This window comes from Diabrotica virgifera, chromosome 4 (genome assembly GCF_917563875.1).
Source record: "Diabrotica virgifera virgifera chromosome 4, PGI_DIABVI_V3a".
NCBI lineage: Eukaryota > Metazoa > Arthropoda > Insecta > Coleoptera > Chrysomelidae > Diabrotica > Diabrotica virgifera.
Window position 1 is genome coordinate 7,179,303 of NC_065446.1, and position 22,503 is coordinate 7,201,805.

The window sequence follows — 22,503 nt, forward strand, 5'->3', positions numbered from 1 at the left end:
CTATGACAATTTAAATATAGAAGAGCATTGGACTAAATGCAAAAAAGCCGTGCACACAGCCATACGAAATTTTCGCGAGACGAACTGCCACGGCGATATAACGAGAACCAACACATTGGTGTGGTGCGACGATATCTCGCAGCGATAATTAATACTGCATTATATTTTGTTAACGCAGTCGGCTGCATTTTCTGTCGTTGTAATATGGTCTTTCAACCAATTATGCTATATATATATATATATATATATATATATATATATATATATATGATTTTTATTAACATCCTAAGTGCTCTCAACTTTGTTGCAAACACACGCAAAACACAGTTACTCGAAATAACATAGTGTAGTTTACCTCCGAGGTCCAGATTATAATTCCAAAAATTACACTAGTATAAAAAAGTACTTTTTATAATACCACGGTTGTTTAATTTGGCATATATAATAATTAACTTATAAAATATGAATTTTAAGTATATTAACTTTTAATTATGACATAATTGTAATACCTACATTGTGTTAAAAAAATTAAAAAAAGGTAAGCAACAGGCAGGTTTCGAACTCAGAACCTATCGATTTCCAGTCTAACGCTCTACCACTGAGCTACCATCTATTGATGTCTTAACTTACGTTAAAATGGAATTCAAATGTCATAGCATTAGTCACATTTTTAAAATAGTTAAAAAAATAGTATTAAATAGTAAAATTTCTAAAATAGTATCCATATAATAGCAGTTAAATATTGCATTGTTAGCTAACTCTGAGCTATTCTGAAAATTTCAGGTACCTAGGTAGCCTAGAACTATTTTTAAAATGGATTACAAAATTTGCGGAGACCGTGACACCGACCAAGCCAGGTATATAAAAACGTTTTAAAAAAATTCATAAGGTTTTTGTGTAAAGAGGTATCCACTAAATACTCTGGTCAAGTTAGCAAAATACAAGGAAAAGTTATTTACCAGCAATTTTATTGCTGGAATCGAATCTTATGATTCTATATATTAATAATATAGGTATGCAAAGTCAACAGATAGTGTGTTACTTTTTTTATAAACAAAATGGAGCCCCCATATCGTGTTTTTTTCAACTATTGCTCTATATTTCCAAAGATTTTAATTCTACACCAAAAACACTCAAATGAAAATTTATCGTAATCAAATTCTGCAGAGACATGTTTTTTCCGATTTACTTCGACGAAAACTTTTCTCGGAAAATGCGGGTTTTTCCAACAAAGTCTTTAATTTTCAACTTAAATTTTAGGTAAGTAATTATCTATCTATAAATAAATAACTTGGCGACATAAAAGCTCCTTTGATATAGATTATATTTCTAGAAGCCGATGGAAATTAAATGAACACTTTAATACCCTTAAAGTGTCGTCAATGAGAGACTTATACCCTTCTAATGCCAGTTAATAAGGCTTTTTCGTGCAAGTTCTATTCTGGAGAAGGCTCGTCATTTCGCTGGTCATATGCTATCTAATTTGAGCACTGATTCTTTGATATTCATTTTTCCGACCACCATCCATTATATTTTCTTTGCGTCGACTATTAAACCTTTTTAGCGAATTCGTTGTTTACAGCGTTCAACAGGGTTTGTAGGCCTTCTAGATTCTCTGTTGCTATGGCAGTGCCATCTGCGTTTGTGTATGGCGGTGACTTAATAGTGAAATTTTAATGTTTTTTTTACAGTATTTCCAACAGTACAGTGCTGCGTATTTCAAGAACCGCTGATATCGTCAATTGATACTAAAGGACTTAGTTTATTGATACAAACCTCATGATACCCCAAAGAACCTTTCAATCCTGTGTATTCTCCCTTCTTTCCGGGTCCAGCAACAGGATCATAAAGTGAAGTGTGATCCTGGTCCAGAAGAGTGAACGTTCTACCGTAAGTGGGAACACCCATATTTATTTTAGCCGGATCGACATTCAGGGATAACCAATATTCAAGACCAGTAGCCTGTAACAAAGAAATTAAAATAGGAAATGGTTGAATGCTCGAATATATGAATTTTACAAAGTCAAAGGCAGATATCGAGCACTGAATTTATTTAATCTTGCCCAAGTATACTTTCGCTATATAGAGCATCTTGGCATTTCGTCAATAAAAAGAAGGTATTATCCTCGAATGTCATTTAATATGAAATAAATAGTTTGGTGGCAACTTAAGAGGAAACAGTACCGATCAACAGGTAGCGAAAACGCGTTCCAAGGTTGCGGCTGTAATTTTGAATATTTTTTCAAGATATTTGGCACACGTATTCGTAACTTAATAAAGAATGGCGGTACAGAGCTCAATTTGAAAAATATACTAATATGTGGAAATTACTCCGTCATTAAATACAATATTAAAAAAAACGAACCTGTACCGCCATTAAGAAGAACAAAAAAATACACTTTCTTAAAATAAACTTTTTTATCCGATGCCTAGATTTTGTGTCATTTTGGAACTACTAATGAAATAAAAAAGAATGTGTGTGTACTTTGTACGCACGTAAGAAGATATTCTTCTATTATATAATAGGTAATTTAAACGAAGTAAATATACTTAACAGGTTATTTGTATTTTATTTTAAAATCAAACTAACTTTCTTATCTATCACTTTCAAAATTTTTTTATTAAAACAACCAAAAATAAAAAAAAATGTGAATCGCCCAGGATTTGAACCCGCGTCATTCCAATCTCAGAGCTAACACATTACCAACTACTCCAGCGAGGTCCTTGTAATTGACATGTAAGTTTCGGATATAATTACACAACACGGCGACATAGAGTGTAAAAATATCATGCTTACATAATATTTTATTATTTTACTACAGAGAAACACAAATCCAAAAACACAAGAATTATAATAAATAGTACATTTCCTAAAAACACTAATATATTCTTTTAATGATTTATTTGCACGATTACAGATACATACATACCTATCTTGAAAGATTAGCAATGAACTACATACTGTCTGTGTACATACTGTCTGCACAGGCGCGCAGATTTATGTACAAATTTACCCTCAATCGAATCGCGCCTAAAGAAGAATATCTTCAAAAATTTTAGTAGTTCCAAAATGACACAAAATCTAGGCATCGGATAAAAAATTTATTTGAAGAAAGTGTATTTTTTTATTCTTCTTAATGGCGGTACAGGCTCGTTTTTTTAATATTGTACTTAATTACAGAGTGATTTCCACATATTAATATATTTTTTAAATTGGGCTCTGTACCGCCATTCTTTATTATATTACGAATACGTGTGCCAGATAACTCGAAAAAATGTTCAAAATTACAGCCGCAATCTTGGAACGCGTTTTTGCTACCTGTTGATCGCTACTGTTAACTACACACTTAACAAAGGACAAACAGATAAATTTGAGTGCCTGGTAAGGTTCTACATTGTATAACCTTACCAGGCACTCAAACCCTAAGGGTAAGGGATCAAAACCCCCATAAAATTTTTATGGGGTGGACAAATCTCACTATAATTTTTTTTAAGATGATCCTGCCATAAGAATGATACGTGTCCATTTTCAATAAAAAATCGCTAATAGTTTTCGATATATTGAAAAAAATCGATTTTCATTTTGTAATTTGAAAGGGCTGTAACTTTTTTTATGAACACATTTCTACTGAGGTAAGTTAGGTTCAATCGAACTATTTTTGACTCCAGATTGTGTTGTATAATTTATAACCAATCTTTTTGGGACACCCTGTATATTATACGAGTATATGAAATCAATGATAAAAGCCGCTTTTTTGCTTAAATATTATATACCCACCGGATTGTACGTCTTTCTTATTGACTTCTTCCAGATATGTTGAAAAATAACGGACAGAAATTTTTCGATTTTTCAATTCGCTTTCTGGAGTTTTTGGATTTTTTTTTAAATAATCTTTGATAACGATTTCCGAATTGGAAATGGAAATGTCAAATAACAGTTAAAAATGTAATTTTCATTTAAATCATTTGCGGCTTAATGCCATATACTTAAAACTTAACACATAATATATAAGTCGTTATATACCAATAAATGATATGGTATCTTATTGAAAATTAAAGTCTATCTACTTACAACAATGTAGGTTGAGTTCCTTCCATGTTTGTAATCTAAAGATGAAGCATGCAGAGGAGAAATATGTCCTATAAAATTGTCGAAAGCACCATGATAATCATAAGTCATAAGGTTTAACATATCCAAATATCTAAAATATTTTAAAATATTAAGGAACACAAGGTATTTAATTATATTATATTACAATTTACGACAAACACAAGTTCATTTTCCAATTAGTATAGAATATCTTCTAAGTTGTCATAAAATGGAAATATTTAAATTACTCATAAACTACTTGAAAGAAACAAATATAGTCATTTAAGTGAAATACGTATAAATATAACAAAACTAATAAATTGAGGTTAAAATAAAATAAACATCTGTGGCTAACGGACCTGCATCCAAGCCATTTTTTCACACACACAAAGTATTTAATACAATAATTTAAAGAAATAAGCATAACTAGGAAATAGTAGGGTAAAAGCAAGTCTCCCTCTCCAATTACCCTGATCATAGGCGATGCCAGGTTTTTTCAGTAAGGGTTCCAATTAGGGATGGGAAAAACTTACAGAGTATAACCTAAAACCGGTTGTTTTACTCCGCAATAATCGGTTTTTCCGGTTGTTTTTTTGTCCCGGTTTTAACCGGTTTTTTCTTTTTAAGCAAGAAACCCATTATGAACGGCCGGCACGGCACAGCCCGGCACGGCACAGCACAGGCCGGCACGTCCAATAACCCATTTGTAACGGCCGGCACGGCACGGCACCGGAAAAATAGTCATATATTTTAAAAACTATAGTAAAATAAAAGTTTTTAAAAGACATAAACTACACAATTTTAAATAATATGTATCATGTTAAAAAAACGAATCCATGGTTAAAAGATAATGTACGTACCTGTCCATTGATCAAAATTTTCGGATATTTGTACCCATGTATTGTCCTTTTTCTTACTATCATGATAACTTGAGTCCGATGCATCATACAAAAATGGGTATTCTCTGACACTCGCAATGAAAAGTTCGTCCATATTATTTTAGAAACAACGCGCTTTCAATTAAAAAATCAACAATATATCTGGTTATTACCAATTATGACGCACTGGCGCCGACTGGCCGTTCAGGCCGTTCGACTTCAACGGATTTTATTCTCCTCGGAGAATTTTGGCCGTTCCGTTTGCATGCTGGCCTGTGCCGGGCCGAGCCGGCCGCTCATAATGGGTTACTTATGTTGCATTTCAAACTATACAAATGAATTTGGACTGTCCTGTGCCGGGCCGGGCTGTGCCGTGCCGGCCGTTCATAATGGGTTTCTTGCTTTAAAGTAATAACCGGTGTAAAACCGGATAAGTTACCCCTGGAAAAATATTGAAATTCAGAGCACAAATGGGGAAGTTGTTTTATATATATTATGGGGTCCATGATATATCACATTATACTGCGTCCTCATATATTTACAGGTCTATAACCTGATACAAAAGCATCTATAACTTATAAGCTGGACCTGGTACATATTATAATATTTTTCAAACCTAGTATTGGCTGGATTTGACTAGTATATGTAGATCGACTGTCTTTTCATCAGTGTGCCAAAATTGAATATTTCTGTAAATATGTATAGGGCCCAAAACTCATTATAATAATCAACATAAAGACAATAAAGATAACAGGAGGTCTAGTCTACGTCTACCAAACCTCAATAGAAAAAGTGATAAACTACAGCTACCTCGGCACCATAATTAATGAAGAATGGACCAACAACCAGGATATAAAAGCGCTATCGGACAAGCTAGATCCACATTCAATCGGATGACGGCCTCCTTCAAGCGCCACAATCTAGCTCTTGGTATAAGAAGTATCATGACAGAAGATATGTGTAGAAATTTGAAAGCATTTGAGATGTTGCTATATAGGAAAATACTTAAGATCCCGTGAACTTCTTCTTCTTTTTCAGGTGCAATCTCCGCTACGGAGATGGCACCTACTATCATCATAGCTATCTACTATCATCATAGCTATTTTAATTTTTGAGGCAGTAGCTCTAAATTGTTGTTTGAGCTACATCAAAACCATTCTCTCAGGTTCTTCAGCCATGAAATTCGTCTTCTTCCGATGATTCGTTTGCCATCTATCTTTCCTTGCATTATGAGTCGTAGGATGCCATACTTCTCGTCTTGCATCACATGTACGAGATACTGTAGCTTTCCTTCTTTAATTGTAAGTTCAACTTCCTTCTCTTTACCTATTCTTCTCAGTTTTTCATTGTTCGTAACTCTATCTACTCAGGAAACCCTCATAATTCTTCTATAGGTCCACATCCCGTGAACTGATGAGTCGTAATTGAGGAGGTCCTCAAAAGATTGAAAATTAACCGAGACCACCATCAAATCTCGAAACCTACAATCTTTCGAACACATTATTAGAAATGAATCCAGATATGCCCTGCTACAAGCTATCCCGAACCGTTTATATATAGATTGATTATCTTGGTATCAATATAATCTTTCAATTACGGATGGTGGTTGTTGACAAAACACCGGTTTTCGGTTATACCGGTTTTTTTACCTACGGTTTAACCTGGCGGTTATAACTGGTCAAAAAAACCGTTTATTCCAAAAACCGGTATTCGGTTTTATTAGTCATAGCCAATACCCAATAGGTTACATTTACATTGCGCTTTAGTTTGCGACACTTCATTCGAATCCATATCAGTATAGAAATCAGTCATCAGTGTTGTGAAATTGGTTTCAGTCAGCTTAAAATTTCTCATTTAGGCGCGGGGGCGAAAAATTTTCCCATTTTTTCTCTGAATTCCTTATTTTTTCCGCTTATCCGGTTTTTCACCGGTTATTATTTTATAAAGAAAAAACCAGTTATAACCGGGACAAAAAAAAAACAACCGAAAAAACCGATTACTGCAGAGGAAAAAAACCGGTTTTAAGTTAAAACCGGTAGGTTTTTCCCATCCCTACAGTTTCAATAGTATCGATTTTTAGACCGATTATAATGGAGTATCGTAAACTAAAGTGCATATAAAAAAAATGCTGTAAACTAATGCGTATTGACTATTGATTAAAAAATACCGAACACCGGTTATTGGAATAACCGGTTTTTTGACCGGTTATGACCGGCAGGTTAAACCGTAAGTAAAAATTTTAACTATTTATAATGGGAAATAAGCCACAATATTATTAAAAAATGATTTTTATTAACGTTTATTTATTTATTTTATTTACGTAAGTAAAAAAACAGGTATAACATAACAAACCTTTATATTTTTGTGACGAATAAGTTAAGAAGATTTCGTATATAAAATAAAATACAGGGTGTTCCTTTAAAAAAAAACCTATGATTGGTCTGCCACTATGTTATTGAACAGCCTGTAACATTCTAACTAATTTTGTAATGTGAAGCTCAAAGTTAACTAAAATTTTTGTTATTAACTTTTATTGCTATCTATTACTATAGCGGATCTATTGAGCTTTATCACTCTAATCAATCATTCTGTAAATACAATAATATACAGAGAGAGTCTGTAATTTGGAATAAATTCAATATCTCAAATACTAATTGTTTTTTTTGAAAAATGCTTAGACCAGTCGATTAGTATTTCAAATTGTCCTTTTTGACATACAATAATAATGTATACAGGGTGTCCCAATTTAGAGATATGACGTCATCGTTGATTTTCTTAAATGGCAACACTGTCATTTTAATAGCTATTTTGATAGGGTGTGTAAAGTTATACACAACTGCAAAATATCAAATTTTTATTCTCTACCATTTTCAAGATAATAGAAAATAACAAAGTTATGTCTGTAATTTGGAATAAATTCAATAATAAAAATACTAATTGTTTTTTTGAAAAATGCTCAGACCCGTCGATTAGTATTTCAAATTGTCATTTTTGACATACAATAATAATGTATACAGGGTGTCCCAATTTAGAGATATGACGTCGTCGTTGATTTTCTTAAATGGCAACACTGTCATTTTGATAGCTATTTTGATCGGGTGTGTAAAGTTATACACAACTGCAAAATTTCAAATTTTTATTCCCTACCATTTACAAGATAATAAAAAATAACAAAGTTATGAAAAACAAGATAGATACGTTTATTGACAATTTTTACATAGTAAACACTACATGTCATGTCACAATATAAATAAGTCACTTTTGTATACATAAGAAATAACTAAGAAATAATACAAGAACACATAATATAACGTGAAAAATAGAAATATAATAATCTAAAAAAAATCAGTTAGGTGTAATATAGTTTTCATAAAAACGACCACACTAGGAGCTCAAACAAACAAATTCCTGAATACTATAGAAACAGTGTTCCAGCAGGAAGTGTTTTGCTAATTTATAAAATTGTTTAGAATTAATTGCCTTAATATCAATATTTTTGTTTAGGTTTAAAAAACAATTATACAGATTATAATCTATTCTATTAAGTTGTGTAACACACAATCTGGAATATGGTATAATGATATGACTTTTGTTTCTTGTATTATACTGATGTTGATCAGCATGTGTTTTTAGATCTTGTATATTATTATGAACAGTTAACAAAGTTTCCAATATATATATTGAAGGTAAAGGAAGAATGCCATACTTTTTAAACAAGGGTTTACAGCTGGCGCGATATTCCGCTGAGTCAATAATTCGGATTGCTGCTTTTTGAAAAGTGAAAACTTTATATGCATAGGACGAGTTTCCCCAAAGAAGTATGCAATATGTCAGGATACTATGAACCATTCCAAAATAAACTGACCTAAGAATATCTCGACTCACAGAAGTAGCCAACCTGCGCATAGCAAAAATCTGTGAGGCGAGCTTCTTACACAATTTTTCAATATGGTGCGACCAGTTCAACCTTGTATCCATAGTAACCAAGTAATCAAATAATAATTGAATTTAATTATTTCAAATAAGCAAATGCTCAGAACGTTGCCCATTGACAATTTGACAATAATTGAGGGCAACATTATGAGTATTTGCTTAATTGAAATAATTAAATTCAATTATTATTTGATTACTTGTTTTTCATAACTTGGTTATTTTTTATTATCTTGTAAATGGAAGGAATAAAAATTTGAAATTTTGCAGTTGTGTATAACTTCACACCCTATCAAAATAGCTATCAAAATGACAGTGTTGCCATTTAAGAAAATCAACGATGGCGTCATATCTCTAAATTGGGACACCCTGTAAACATTATTATTGTATGTCAAAAATGACAATTTGAAATACATACTAATCGACGGCTCTGAGCATTTTTCAAAAAAACAATTAGTATTTTAATTATGGAATTTATTCCAAATTACAGACATAACTTTGTTATTTTCTATTATCTTGTAAATGGTAGAGAATAAAAATTTGATATTTTGCAGTTGTGTATAACTTTACACACCCTATCAAAATGATAGTGTTGCCATTTAACAAAATATACGATAACGTCATATCTCTAAATTGGGACACAATGTATACATTATTATTGTACGTCAAAAAAGACAATTTGAAATACTAATCGACGGGTCTGAGCATTTTTCAAAAAAACAATTAGTATTTGAGACATTGAATTTATTCCAAATTACATACTCTCTCTGAAATTGAAGACTAATAATTAAGTGTTTAAATTTAAATAAAGTTAATCATAAAGCAAAACCATTTCACTATTCTGAAGTTCATTGGACGTTTTTTAACTGACGCCATTTTCACATCCAATAAACATCCAGAATGACGTCTTTTAGATTTTAGAGGAATTAAATGACGCCCACTAGATGTCTTTTAGACATCTTTTGCTGTCTGGACAAATATAACCCAAATGCATTGCTACACCAAAATATAGTAGATTTAGTTGAAGTTACTGAAACAACCGATAAAATTTCGAAATATAAAAATATGTTAATTATTTTGGGAAGTTAATACCACAAGAATATTATATTTAAAGAATTAAATAAATATCACTTACTTTGTGATTTCGTCAACATCATAAGCAGCATTAATTTTATCTACTGCTCCTGCAAGAGCTGCTGTTACCAAAAGACCTTTTGGTTTATAAGCCTCGCTAAAATCTTTCAGTAGTAATACAAAGTTTTCCTGCAAAACGTAATAATAAAACATATTATGTATTAATCATTTGCCGACAGAACTGAATATAGTGTATAAATAGCAAATAATAAATGGCCACACCAAATTTGTGGTACCAAATGTACCAAAAAACATTCTGTCTATATTATCTCATCACACTCATCCATACCTTTGTTTCTTAGAAAATTGCATTATGTTTCATATTTTTTTTTTGTTTTCGACATATATCATTTAGTATAGTATAGTATAATAAATCACAACACACGAAACTTATCTCTCTCTTCAATCCTGACCCCCCGGAGGGAGTGTAGTGGCCGACGTGATGTCGTGTATTGTCGTTCTCCAAAGATCTCTGTCTCTGGTCATTTCTTTTAACTCATGCATAGGTCTTTTGCATATTCCTGTAATTTGATCGACCCATCTTGTTGGGGATCCTCCTCTTGATCTTCGGCCTTCCACCTTTCCTTGTATAATGAGTCTTTTCATGTTTTCTGTGGTTGTTCTCATAACATGTCCAAAGTATTTTAATTGTTGGAGATAAACTTTAGCGGAGAGTCTTTGACTAACACTTAGCTCTCTCAAAATTGAATTATTGAATTGACTTCGTAACATTCGTCTCCAACAGAACATTTCAGTGGCGCCAATCTTTCTTCTTTCCGATTCTCTCAGGGTCCAAGATTCACATTCGTAGGTCAGTATTGAGAATATTATGCAGTTGATCAACCTCATCTTTGACAGTCTTGAAATGTGATAGTCCTTCCATGTTTTGGTCATTTTTGCTATGGCAACCTTATGTAAGATATAAGAATAAGCTCACAACCTCAAACCGGTCAATTATGATTATCTCTGGATCATTATTATGTAGTCTATCCATTATCATGATCTTTGTCTTTGATATGTTTAACTACAGACTAAATATTTGACTTTCGTTTTCGACCAGTCGTATAGGATCAACCAGCTCTGCTTGACTATTTGCAACAAGGGATGTGTTATCCACGAAACGTAGGTTGTTAATTTTTTGACAATTTATTGAGATACCCTTTTCCCATTCTTCAAATGCTATTTTCATAATATGCTTCCCATATATATTGATTCATTGTGGGAACAGTATACATCAATGTCTGACACCCGTTCTGGATGAAATTCGTTTGAAAGTGTGTCAAGCACTTTAACTGATCCAGTAATGTGTTCGTATAGTTCGGTTATAAGCGAAATTAGGTGCCGTGGTACTTCTTTTAGTATTCGCCATAAGTGTCTTCGCTTGACCCTGTCGAACGCTGTACGATAATCAATAAAACATATGTATAGTGGAATATTGATTTCCCTAGATTTTTCGATTATCATTCTTATATTCAACAGGTGTTCTCGAGTGCCTCTAACTTTAGTAAAGAAACCAGTTTGCTCTTGTGGAATTTCTCTTTGAAAGAATGTTTTCAGCCTCTCATTGATTTGTAGCATTATCTTGCTGGCATGTGATATAAGAGAAATAGTTCTATAATTGTCTCATTTATGGAAGCTGCCTTTTTTGTGTATTGTTGTTATTGTAGATTTTGTCCAGTCTTCAGACCATTGTTTGGAATGCTATATTTGGTACAGAGTAGATGAAGTAATTTTACAAAACTTATTTTTAAGGGAGAAAGTATAGAGGAAAGCATAAAATAAAAAAATAAAATATGTGTTCGGTGTTCCTGTGATGACTTTATTGGAGCAAAGTTAATTCTTCAGAAATCCATTTTAACATAACAATCTATCTACCAAAAAAGTGTTAGCATCTGATTTGTTTTTAAAACCCCCACCACACCCGAACATGACAGTAAAATTCACTTACTATATAGAAATATCATAGTAAATGATGCAGGAAAGTCAGGGATATAATACTATCCCGAAATGGGACCAAAGAAGACCTGGTGGCATACGCTTAGAAATATATGTCGGTAAAAGGAATCGATATTGATAACCCAGCATAGGGATAAATATAAACAGATACAATTCTCGTATCACAGTGTTGCTTGCCATACTGCTGCGAAACGGCCTGACCGATTTTTATGAAATTTTATACGTATATTCGGTAGATATGAGAATAGGTTATAATATATTTTTCATCCCTTAAGTGATACTAGTGGTCCACCTCAAATATATTTTTTAATTTTTTGTACAATTTTTATTATTTTTATTATTTATGATGTGGCTTTAAAAAATGCATACAACCCTTAATTTTCACCCTTTTATCACCAAACCCCTATTTTTTAATGGCCATATTAGTAATTTAATCATTTTTAATCGTGGTCGATAACTGATCAATTATCACTAGATCAATTATCTTCGCCTATCTATCTTTATCACTTCTCACCAGTAAATATGGTTGTAGTATCTTGCTTGTTGGATTGTGAAGAGATAAAGTATACTTGCGATAATGAGTTATGTATTTAGTATGATTACATAAAACAAATGTCAATTGTTTAGAATGAACAACGTACCTTATAAAAAAAAATACTGGATCTTTTGTAAAAGGTATATTTAAAGACCCCAATAAGGGTTACATCACATAAACAAAACGTTTTCGGATTAACAAATAATCCATCATCAGTGTTAAAAGCCTCAAAATGATAAGCATAACCTAATTAATTAAGGAAAATGTAAAAGTTGACTAAGGTTAAGAATTGCCAGAGGTTATATAATATACTTACAATAGCATGCATGCGTGAGCCACCAAAAAGTTATGGGTAAAAACCCTTTAAATGTTACAAGATCTTAAATTATACTACATATTGTAAATAAAAATAATGGATGTTGCAAATATTCCTGGATATTACCCAGGGCAACACAGGACTCTAACCCACGTGGATGTAACGTGATAGGGATGAACCTCACATTTTGAGAGTTGAATATCAACTGAAGGTAAATGAACTTTAGAAGTATGTCAAAGACAAACTGTCAATGCAACGTTACGAGCTGTTTTATTGTTACTTCAGCTAACGAATTTAAAGTTTATGTTGATATTGAAAATAAAACATTATCAGATATCCATATATTGGGATTAAAAATATTCAAACCTAAATGTAAAAATTGTGAAATATGCAATGATTAAATATATGAATATGACGACGAAAATGATCCAGTATTTTTTGTGATTTATGGTATACAGCCAGCTGCAGGAATTTTCTTTCCTTGTGGATTTTTTTAACGTACCTTATCTTCGAAATGAGCCGCACTTCTTAATGTTGGATATTCCCAATCTATATCAATACCATCGAACTTATATTTTTCAATTAATTCTAATGTTTGAGATACCAGTCGGCTTCTGCTTTCGGGATCAGCACTCACAGCAGAGAAATTTTTGGAACCCTCATTCCATCCTCCAAGACTAATCAATATATTTAATTCTGGTTGAGATTGTTTTAATTCAGCCAGATGTTGAAAACCGTCTAAAACAATTAAATATGGACATATACCTCTCAAAATTTTACGTATTGTGACGAATTACCGACCGCAAATAACAGGTTCCTTCTCGACAGCCCATCACGTAGGAGATATCTGGAACAATGACTCACCGAACGAGTGAGGAAATGATTTCTCGTGAATGTTCGACAGTCAAGGCCACGGATTACTAGTGATGGGCGGTTCCGTTTTTCTGGAACGTTCAAGAAAATGTCTGGTATTTTGTATTCAATATATAGGGAACGAATTTTGTAAATAGAGTTAGTCTGTAAAATAATTTCGTCTGTACAGTAATATAAATAAAGTTGTATATACATCCGAACCGCTAGTCTCATTGTAGTTATGTTATTACAGTAAAAAAACCGCTACAGTATTTTGTTTGATTGAGTATTTAAGATGCTACCCAAAAACTGGTAATGTAAAAATAAAATCAACCATTCACGCAAGCCTAGCACAGTCCATAAGCTTTTTTTAATGGAACACCCTCTATATTTTTTTATATATTTAAAAGTTGCTTGAAGGTATGTATCCATTAGGTTGGTGCTCCATGTTTGTAGGGGAGGGCATACCGTATCCATTCGAGCAGATACGTACCTTAAGGGTGAAATTTTGAAATCATAAAGTATGGTAACCACTTATGGAATAAAATTGTTTGTGTCCTTATTTTAGAAAATTATAAAAAATACTAGGACACGCTAACTTTTAAATTCAAATGGGCGCTTTATAAATATAAAGTTAAATATACAGGACGATTCACCCAAGTATTGCATAGTCCATGATCTTTAGTTTTAATGAACCATCCTGTATATTTTTATGTTTTTAGAAGCTACTTAATGATTTCATCTCAAGAAGTGTGTTATCTAGGATATTATGAATAATTCAAGGTGAAATTTTGAAATTATGTATAAATTTCGTCAAGACATTAATACAAAACTAGTTTCTGTCCTTGTGGGATCGGTACTCACCGGAGGGACCGCAGACGTTCGGATACAATTAGCGTCTCTTTGCAAAGACAATGACGTCGACTTTGCAAAGTAACAAGACACTTACTCAACACACACACTACACATTACACCTGAGTTAGTGATAAGTTATACAATTACGTGGCTAAAGGTTCTAGTTCTAAACCAAGGCCACAATCAGAGAAAAAAAAATACAAAACTCAATATACGTATTTATACTTAGTTTAGAAAAATTTTGTCTTTATTCAGCTAATTTAAAAAATAATGCCATCATTTAAAGTATGATGAATTATTCGTTTCAAAATTTTATGTATTTAATACCTTGACGAATACACTGCGAGGCTTAAGTTAGGGATATTTGATTTTCTCGGGAACATATTAACGGATTCCGTCAGTTTTTTTTATTATTTTAGATTTTTATGTAGTATTTACACAGTTGTGCAAAGGTTTACTCAAACTTTTTTTTTGTACTTATACCAGGTGGAAGAAACGAAGTGTTTTTCTTATATTAAGTTTGAAACACCCCTTAGGGAGGACAAGATACAAATGTGAGTATCCATCGGAAACGTATTGTAATCTTATGTTTTTTGAACATTTTGTTTTTTGAATGTGTCCAATTTTTGATTTTGTTTTGCAGTGTCAAAAATGCTTAGAAGTTAAAATTCGCAATTTATGGTTACGATTTATCCCTGGAAGTTAAATAGACGTATCAGTTTTCATTTTTCTAAATAGTAGCGTTTTCAATAGTATTATTGAAAATACGCCATCTTCAAAGAGCTCTAGCTCCCTTAGGAAGCATTTTCGGACTAGTTGATTTGGGGTAAACCGTAATATTTTGAGCCTAGGAATCTACAGGTAAAATATTTCCAATTATTAATCAAACAGGCTACGTAATCTACGTATGTTTTCTAACAGTTTCAAATGAATAAGTATACTTACGGTATTTACCATCATCGTCGGATTCCCAAGGGTCTACTATGAATAAAGAACCGTCTTCAAATAATTCTACGAACGCAAAATTAATGTGGGTGCACAAAGAGGGGTCTATATTAGAAATATCAAACTTTGCTGCAGTAAAATTTCTATATATAGCCCAGCTTGAAAAATAACACACAATATTGTATCCAGACGCTAAAATAATTAAAATTAAAAAATAATTAAAATCATTATAATATTAACATAATAATATGATAACTAATAGTTAGATATTAGTGTAGGAAACAAAGGTTAAACCTTGCAAAATGGTCAAGTCCGGTTTTATTTTTTTTCTGTTATATCAAGGGGTGCTTATTATAAGACTAACTTTTTCTGAAAAAATGTCGTCCCGGAACCCCCCTTTTCACCCCTTTAAAGGGGATAAAATTTTTTTTTATAGAAATATGAAGAGGACTATATTTTATACGATTTATTTCCCGGCAGAATATGTCTATCATCCACCGTTTAGCAGGGGTGGCGCCCCAAAGTTGACAAGTTTTTAAAAAAGATGTTTTTAAAAAATATATATTTTCCCCTAACTCTAACGGAAATTAAGAAGAAATTCTGCGGAAATTATTCACAAATAAGTGACTGATTTTTTGGTACCTATATGTTTTACTTAAAGGTAATTGCCCTATTTCTAATTACAGGGTGTTACATTTTAAAAAACCCCTTTTTATACCATCTGAACCGTTTATGCTAGAGTAAAAAGACTTTTAGAGATTACCCACGTACTGGTGTTATTTAAAAATTTGTATAATGCACCCCCATTGTTTTCCCGGAACCACCCAAAAAAAAAGAAGAATTAATAAATAAAGTGATTTTATTGGAATCCTTAACACACAATGCCCTTCATTAATATGCTTCATATATCATTTTGTGCACGTTATTATTACCCATGCATGGACACCAAAAGCGATTTCCTAGTGCAATCCCTGTAGGCAAAAAAAATAAATAAAATGGGGGGGTCGAATTTTTTTTTATTTTTGCTTTCTGGTCCATATGGGCATATGCTTCATCAATAGTGCTTTTCAAAAATATATATGGTTATTGCAACATCCCTGCGGAAACCACCCCTATCCTTGAAAATATACTGCAGAAACTACCCCTATCCCTTGGCGAGGATGTTTTTACGATTTTATCATTACCCATGCATTCTTTTTAAACAAAATTTAAAAACATAAATTTTCAACCCCCCATTTTATTTATTTTTTTTTGGCTACAGGGGTTGCACTAGGAAATCTCTTTTGATGTCCATGCATGGGTAATAATAACGTTCACAAAATGATATATGAAGCATATTAATAAAGGGCATTGTGTGTGAAGGATTCCAAGAAAATCACTTTATTTATTAATTCTTCTTTTTTTTGGGGTGGTTCCGGGAAAAAAATGGTGGTGCATTATACAAATTTGTAAATAACACCAGTACATGGGTAATCTCTAAAAGTCTTTTTACTCTAGCATAAACGGTTCAGATGGTATAAAAAGGGGTTTTTTAAAATGTAACACCCTGTAATTAAAAATAGGGCAATTACCTTTAAGTGAAACATTTACCAAAAAATCAGTCACTTATTTGTGAATAATTGCCGCAGGATTTCTTCTTAATTTCCGTTAGAGTTAGGGAAAAATATATATTTTTTAAAAACATCTTTTTTAAAAACTTGTCAACTTTGGGGCGCCAACCCTGCTAAACGGGGGATGATAGACATATTTTGCCAGGAAATAAATCGTAGAAAATATAGTCCTCTTCATATTTCTATAAAAAATTTTTTTTGTAAAAGTTACAAGAAGGGCTTCGTTCCGGAAAAACCACGAATTACCCCCCTCAAAGGGGTGAAAAGGGGGGTTCCGGGGCGAAATTCTTTCAGAAAAAGTTAGTCTTATAATAAGCACCCCTTGATATACCAGAAAAAAAAAATAAAACCAGACTTGTGTCCATTTTGCAAGGTTCAACCTTTGTTACCTACACTATATAGTGTAATGAAAAATGAAAAAATTGAGATGAGGAGAGCGGTCAGGCAAAGGTTGCATACTGTCGCTGATATTGGTTAATGCTTATTCTGAAGAAATCATACAAGAAGCTTTGGTAAACGAGACAGTGAGCTTGCAGTGAGTACAAAAAGTGAAACTTGCGCTGTATCATTTATTTCACAAGACTCGACAATTGCTATTGATAAAGCCGAAACCAATTTCAGATCTTCGATATGCTGGGTGGATATATTCCGGCACATTTTAATTGTACTAAACTTGCGTGCATAGAAATCCGCCCACTTAAAAATTTGGCCATTTTTGGCGATGCCTCGTATTTCCTAAACCTGTTGGCCGATTTAAATGATTTTGTAATATGTTATAGCCTTATTCTTTAACAATATCGCTTTAAGAATATTGTTACTAAACAGGTAAATTTTTATTGTATACCGGATGTACGAATCAAGCTGTGTTTTTTTCATCAAAGTTCACATCACTCTGTGGTTGTAGCATTTATAAAATACTGAAATTAAAACCCAACTATAGCCTCAGGTTTTCTTAACATTCTGTTTTTTGATTCATTCACTTATGTTGGATAATAAAAAAGTTAGGTATTTTAACAACTTGACACGCTCTTCATCAATACAGGGTATTTCTAGATAAGTGCGACAAACTTTAAGGAGTAATTCTGCATGAAAAAATAATGACAGTTTGCTTTATAGACGTATGTCCGCAAATGTTTCGTTTCCGAGATATGGGATGTTGAATTTTTTCTTACAAACTAACGATTTATTTATTGCTCTAAAACAAGTTGGAAATTGCAAATGAAATTTGGTAGGTTTTAAGAGATAGTTATTACGGATTTTTTGACATACAATTAAGAATTTTATATTCACCATTAGCTTGCGTACGGGTAATATGCTAGGCCATATTACCCGTATGCGCGATAATGGTGAATATTAAATTCTTAATTGTATGTTAAAAAATATGCAATAACTACATATTAAAACCCACCAAATTTTATTTGCATATCTCAACCGGTTTTAAAGCAATAAATAAATCGCCAGTCATTATTTTTTCATGCAGAATTACCCCTTAAAGTTTGCCATACTTATGTAAAAGCACCGTGTATTGATAAAGAACATGTCTAGTTGTTAAAGCACCTAACTTTCTTATTATCCAACATAAGCAAATGATTCAAAAAAGAGAATGTTAAGAAAACCTGAGGCTATAGTTGGGTTTTAATTTCAGTATTTTTCCGGTTTTTATTTTACAATAAAACTATTGAAAATCACAATATACCATTACTACAAATGCAATGAAATAACTACATTGAACCTGCAATGAAATAATCAGAAAGAAATTGGAAACAACCGGTCGAAATATAAACAGCCGTGAGAAACCTCTTCAAAATTGGATAAAGCAAATGGGTTTAATATTAACCTTCGGAGTACGAAGATTATTTGCCTTTCTTAGATTACGATGATGGGTCACGCGTGACCCATTCTCATTTTATTTATAAGGATGTTTTAAATGGTCAGTATTAATAAACAGTATCTTTAATTAAAAAAAAAAAAAAATAAACAAACATAACAATTATAATCCTAAATTATTGTATTTAAATTTTTTAAGATAGTTCCCATGGGCATGTACTATCTCGCTCCGGCGGCCATATTTTAATACCTTACAGAAAACGGGCATAGGTAAATTCGCTCCGGCCATATATTTGAATACGTATACCCGTAAACAGAAATGGCTGCGATTTACGTGTACCTACAAACATATTGAGAATATTTTTCGAAATCCGAAGACCGGGTCAGGAGTGACCCGGCATCATAGATGTTACATAGAGGAAAAACTGTAATTTGCATGTTCACGAATTATATACGAAAAAATAGATTGAAACAAATAAGGAGAACTTACGATCAATCGGATTTGTAAAAAAAATATTTCATAAAATATTAAGAAATAAGTGAATTTCGGGTCATGCTTGACCCAGTCTTCGTACTCCGAAGGTTAAAAAGAATAAATTATCGTCAAGCAGTTATGAAAAGCCTAAGAATAGTCAACAGACGTAATATGGACCTAGAACAAATTACTAAATATAGGCAAGAAAATAGGCGAATTTACTCTTTAGATTAAACTTGGTATGGCACTCACGATACAGTAAAGTACGGATGGGCAGATGGTTCAAACATGTGCATATCAAAAATTCCTGCAAATAATGTATCGCGGCTAATTATTGGAGGGATAGATACCGAATGCTTTAATATTATGTGGGAAGAAAATACAGGATTGTAAAGTTGACTAGTTGACCTAGTTGAAATATTTGACCTGGGTTGATAACAAAAATTACCAAAGCAAAGAAATTAAAGTCCGAATTGCAACTGCAGGGCAAGCATTTATAAAAATGAAGACACTGCTTACAAACAAAGACCTTCAGTTACCTCTCAGATTCAGGGCTCTAAGATGCTACATATTTTCTATATTACTATACAGAATGGATCATTTATTTCCATTACATTACATACCTTGGACATTGAAAAGACAACACATAAGAAAAATAGAAGCGTTCGAAATGTGGTGTTAATAGAAGAATATTGAAAATTCAGTGGGTTCAAAGGATTACCAATGTTGAAGTGCTACGACGTTTAAATAAGGAGTTAGAAATTATGACCAGTATAAAAACAAGAAAACTGGAATATTTGGTTCACATTACCAGAGGAGAAACATAAGAGTTACTGAGAGTTATTATACAAGGAAGGATCCAAGGAAGGATCCAAGGAAGAAGAAGCATAGGAAGAAGACGCATCTCCTGGCTGAGGAACCTTAGAGAATGGTTTAACTGTAGTTCATTACAACTGTTCAGAGCAGCAGCCAACAAAGTGACCATAGCCATTATGATATTCAACCTCCGATTGGAGATGAAACTTTAAGAAGAAGAAAGTTGACTACCAGTAGAATATGAAAGCTGATACTTTTAAAGATTGGTGTGAAAACTTACTGTTCCCAAACTTAGAGCCAACCACATTGCTTGATAACGCTTCCTACCATTACCGACAGCTCACTAAGATACCAAATGTATATTCAAAAAAGCTGAACTGCAAAGCTTTGTGTAGCTTTGCAGTTCAGCTATGCAACATTATTTCTATTTTGAAGATTTTTATACAAAATAAAACAGATTAGGTATTAAAATTCTACACACGAAACAAGAAAGTACTGCCAAAAAGCATGGACACACTATATTGAGACTTCCCTTCTATTTTTGTGTTTTCAATCCCATTGAGTTAATTGGGGACAATTAAAACCAAATATAAGGCGTACAAATACGTTTCCCAAATTAGATAAAAAGCTAATTGAGAAAATTAAAAAAGAAGTGTAATATTACCAAAGAAGACTAGCAAACAAGAATGGCCAAAGTGATCAAAGTTGCAGAATATTATAATATGAAGATTGGGCACTTCCACATTATTGGTGAAAATAAATTTATTAATGAATTTGATGATGAGAGTGACGCAGAAAATACGGAAGAAGTAGAAAATGAATTACGAGTATCAGTTTTAATTGTTCTTCCGACCAATTACAAGTGGAGTAAGTAATGAAAACACTAGCTTAAAATATATATTTATGAAACAGTTCGTGAAGCATGCTTTTTGCGCACGCACGCGATGTTTAGAGCACGAGCAGGGCGAGTGCTGTACATCGCGTAAGTCCCTATAAAGTATACGTCCCTGTAAATAAAAAATGGTCAAAATTAATTTAAATTTTAAGTACAAAGGTATATACCTCAGTAAACAATTTGTATTTTTAGTTAGGTACATATTTAATTACCAGAAAAAATAGCTTAAAGAAGAACTATCAAAACCTATACATCTGACCGGTCTACTATTTCTATTACTTACACTATACCTACTTACCCGGTTCTAAAAGCAATACTAAAAATATCAGAGAAAGGGTACATAATCCCACTTGTAACCTCATTTTTCAGCAGTATAGTAAAATGTTATAAAATTCAATAAAAGCATATCAGTGCATAAACATTATTTATATAGTTTTTAATATTGTTATCAAGAATGATGGAGAATTTGATTAATTATATAAATATTAACACTTTTAGCTACTAATTGATAAAGTTTTAAAAGTATTTTCCAAAGATAAAACTATTTTAACAACGCAATACTATCAGATACTATAATAGAAGTGATAATCAATATAATCGTTAATGATGTCAGGTAAATTAAAATTTTTGTAGATAAATTTCGTATATGGTTTATCTCTAGTGCAACTTCAGTAATGTAAATATGTACTACGAATATTTGAAAACTGCTGATGAAAATAACTAATATTTTAGTACATTTAACAAAAATCGAGTCTATAAAAATACTAATAATATAAATATAAATAGTCTATATAAATAAGTTAACGAATCCTAGAGATATCTGCTTACTTCTTCTTTTTCTCGTTGTCCTTATGCCCTATGAGAGCGTCGGATTTTGGTATCACCTATACCAACAATGAAAAACAACAATGAAAAACAGGAAAAGCCCAGGACCTGACATGCTTCCTATCGACCTTTTAAAAATTATAGATGAGCAGCATATTGATGTTTTAGTGGTACTCTTGAACAAAATTTATAGCTCAGGCACATTACCCAAAGAATGGTTGACGTCTATCTTTATTTGCCTCTATAAAAAGAAAAACGCAAGAGAATGCGGCGACTACCGCACCATTAGTTTGATCTCCCATGTGCTAAAGTTGCTACTGAAAGTCATCCATAACCGATTATATCATAAATAAAACTGGACATAGACATTAATGATACGCAGTTTGGGTTTCGCAAAGGCCTGGGAACTCGTGAAGCTCTTTTTTCACTTAACATACTTATACAAAGGTGCCTGGACGTCGATCAAGATATATATGCGTGTTTTATTGACCATAATAAAGCATTCCACAAAATACGACATGAAAAATTAATGCATGTCCTGGAATCAAAGAAGCTGGACTACAA

The 22,503-nt window shown here is 32.4% G+C and overlaps 1 protein-coding gene across 1 annotated transcript; it reads right to left on the reverse strand.

Moving 5' to 3' along the window:
• Window positions 1–1,776: 1,776 nt before the first annotated feature.
• Window positions 1,777–21,671, reverse strand: LOC126882895 (probable chitinase 2; the record flags this gene model as incomplete). The annotated part of the gene is given in 6 exon segments (XM_050647965.1): window positions 1,777–1,962; window positions 4,073–4,202; window positions 10,034–10,161; window positions 13,342–13,577; window positions 15,492–15,683; window positions 21,413–21,671. Coding segments are annotated over 6 exon segments (936 nt in total), but the record flags the coding sequence as incomplete, so codon positions are not given.
• Between the last annotated feature and the right edge of the window lie 832 nt (window positions 21,672–22,503).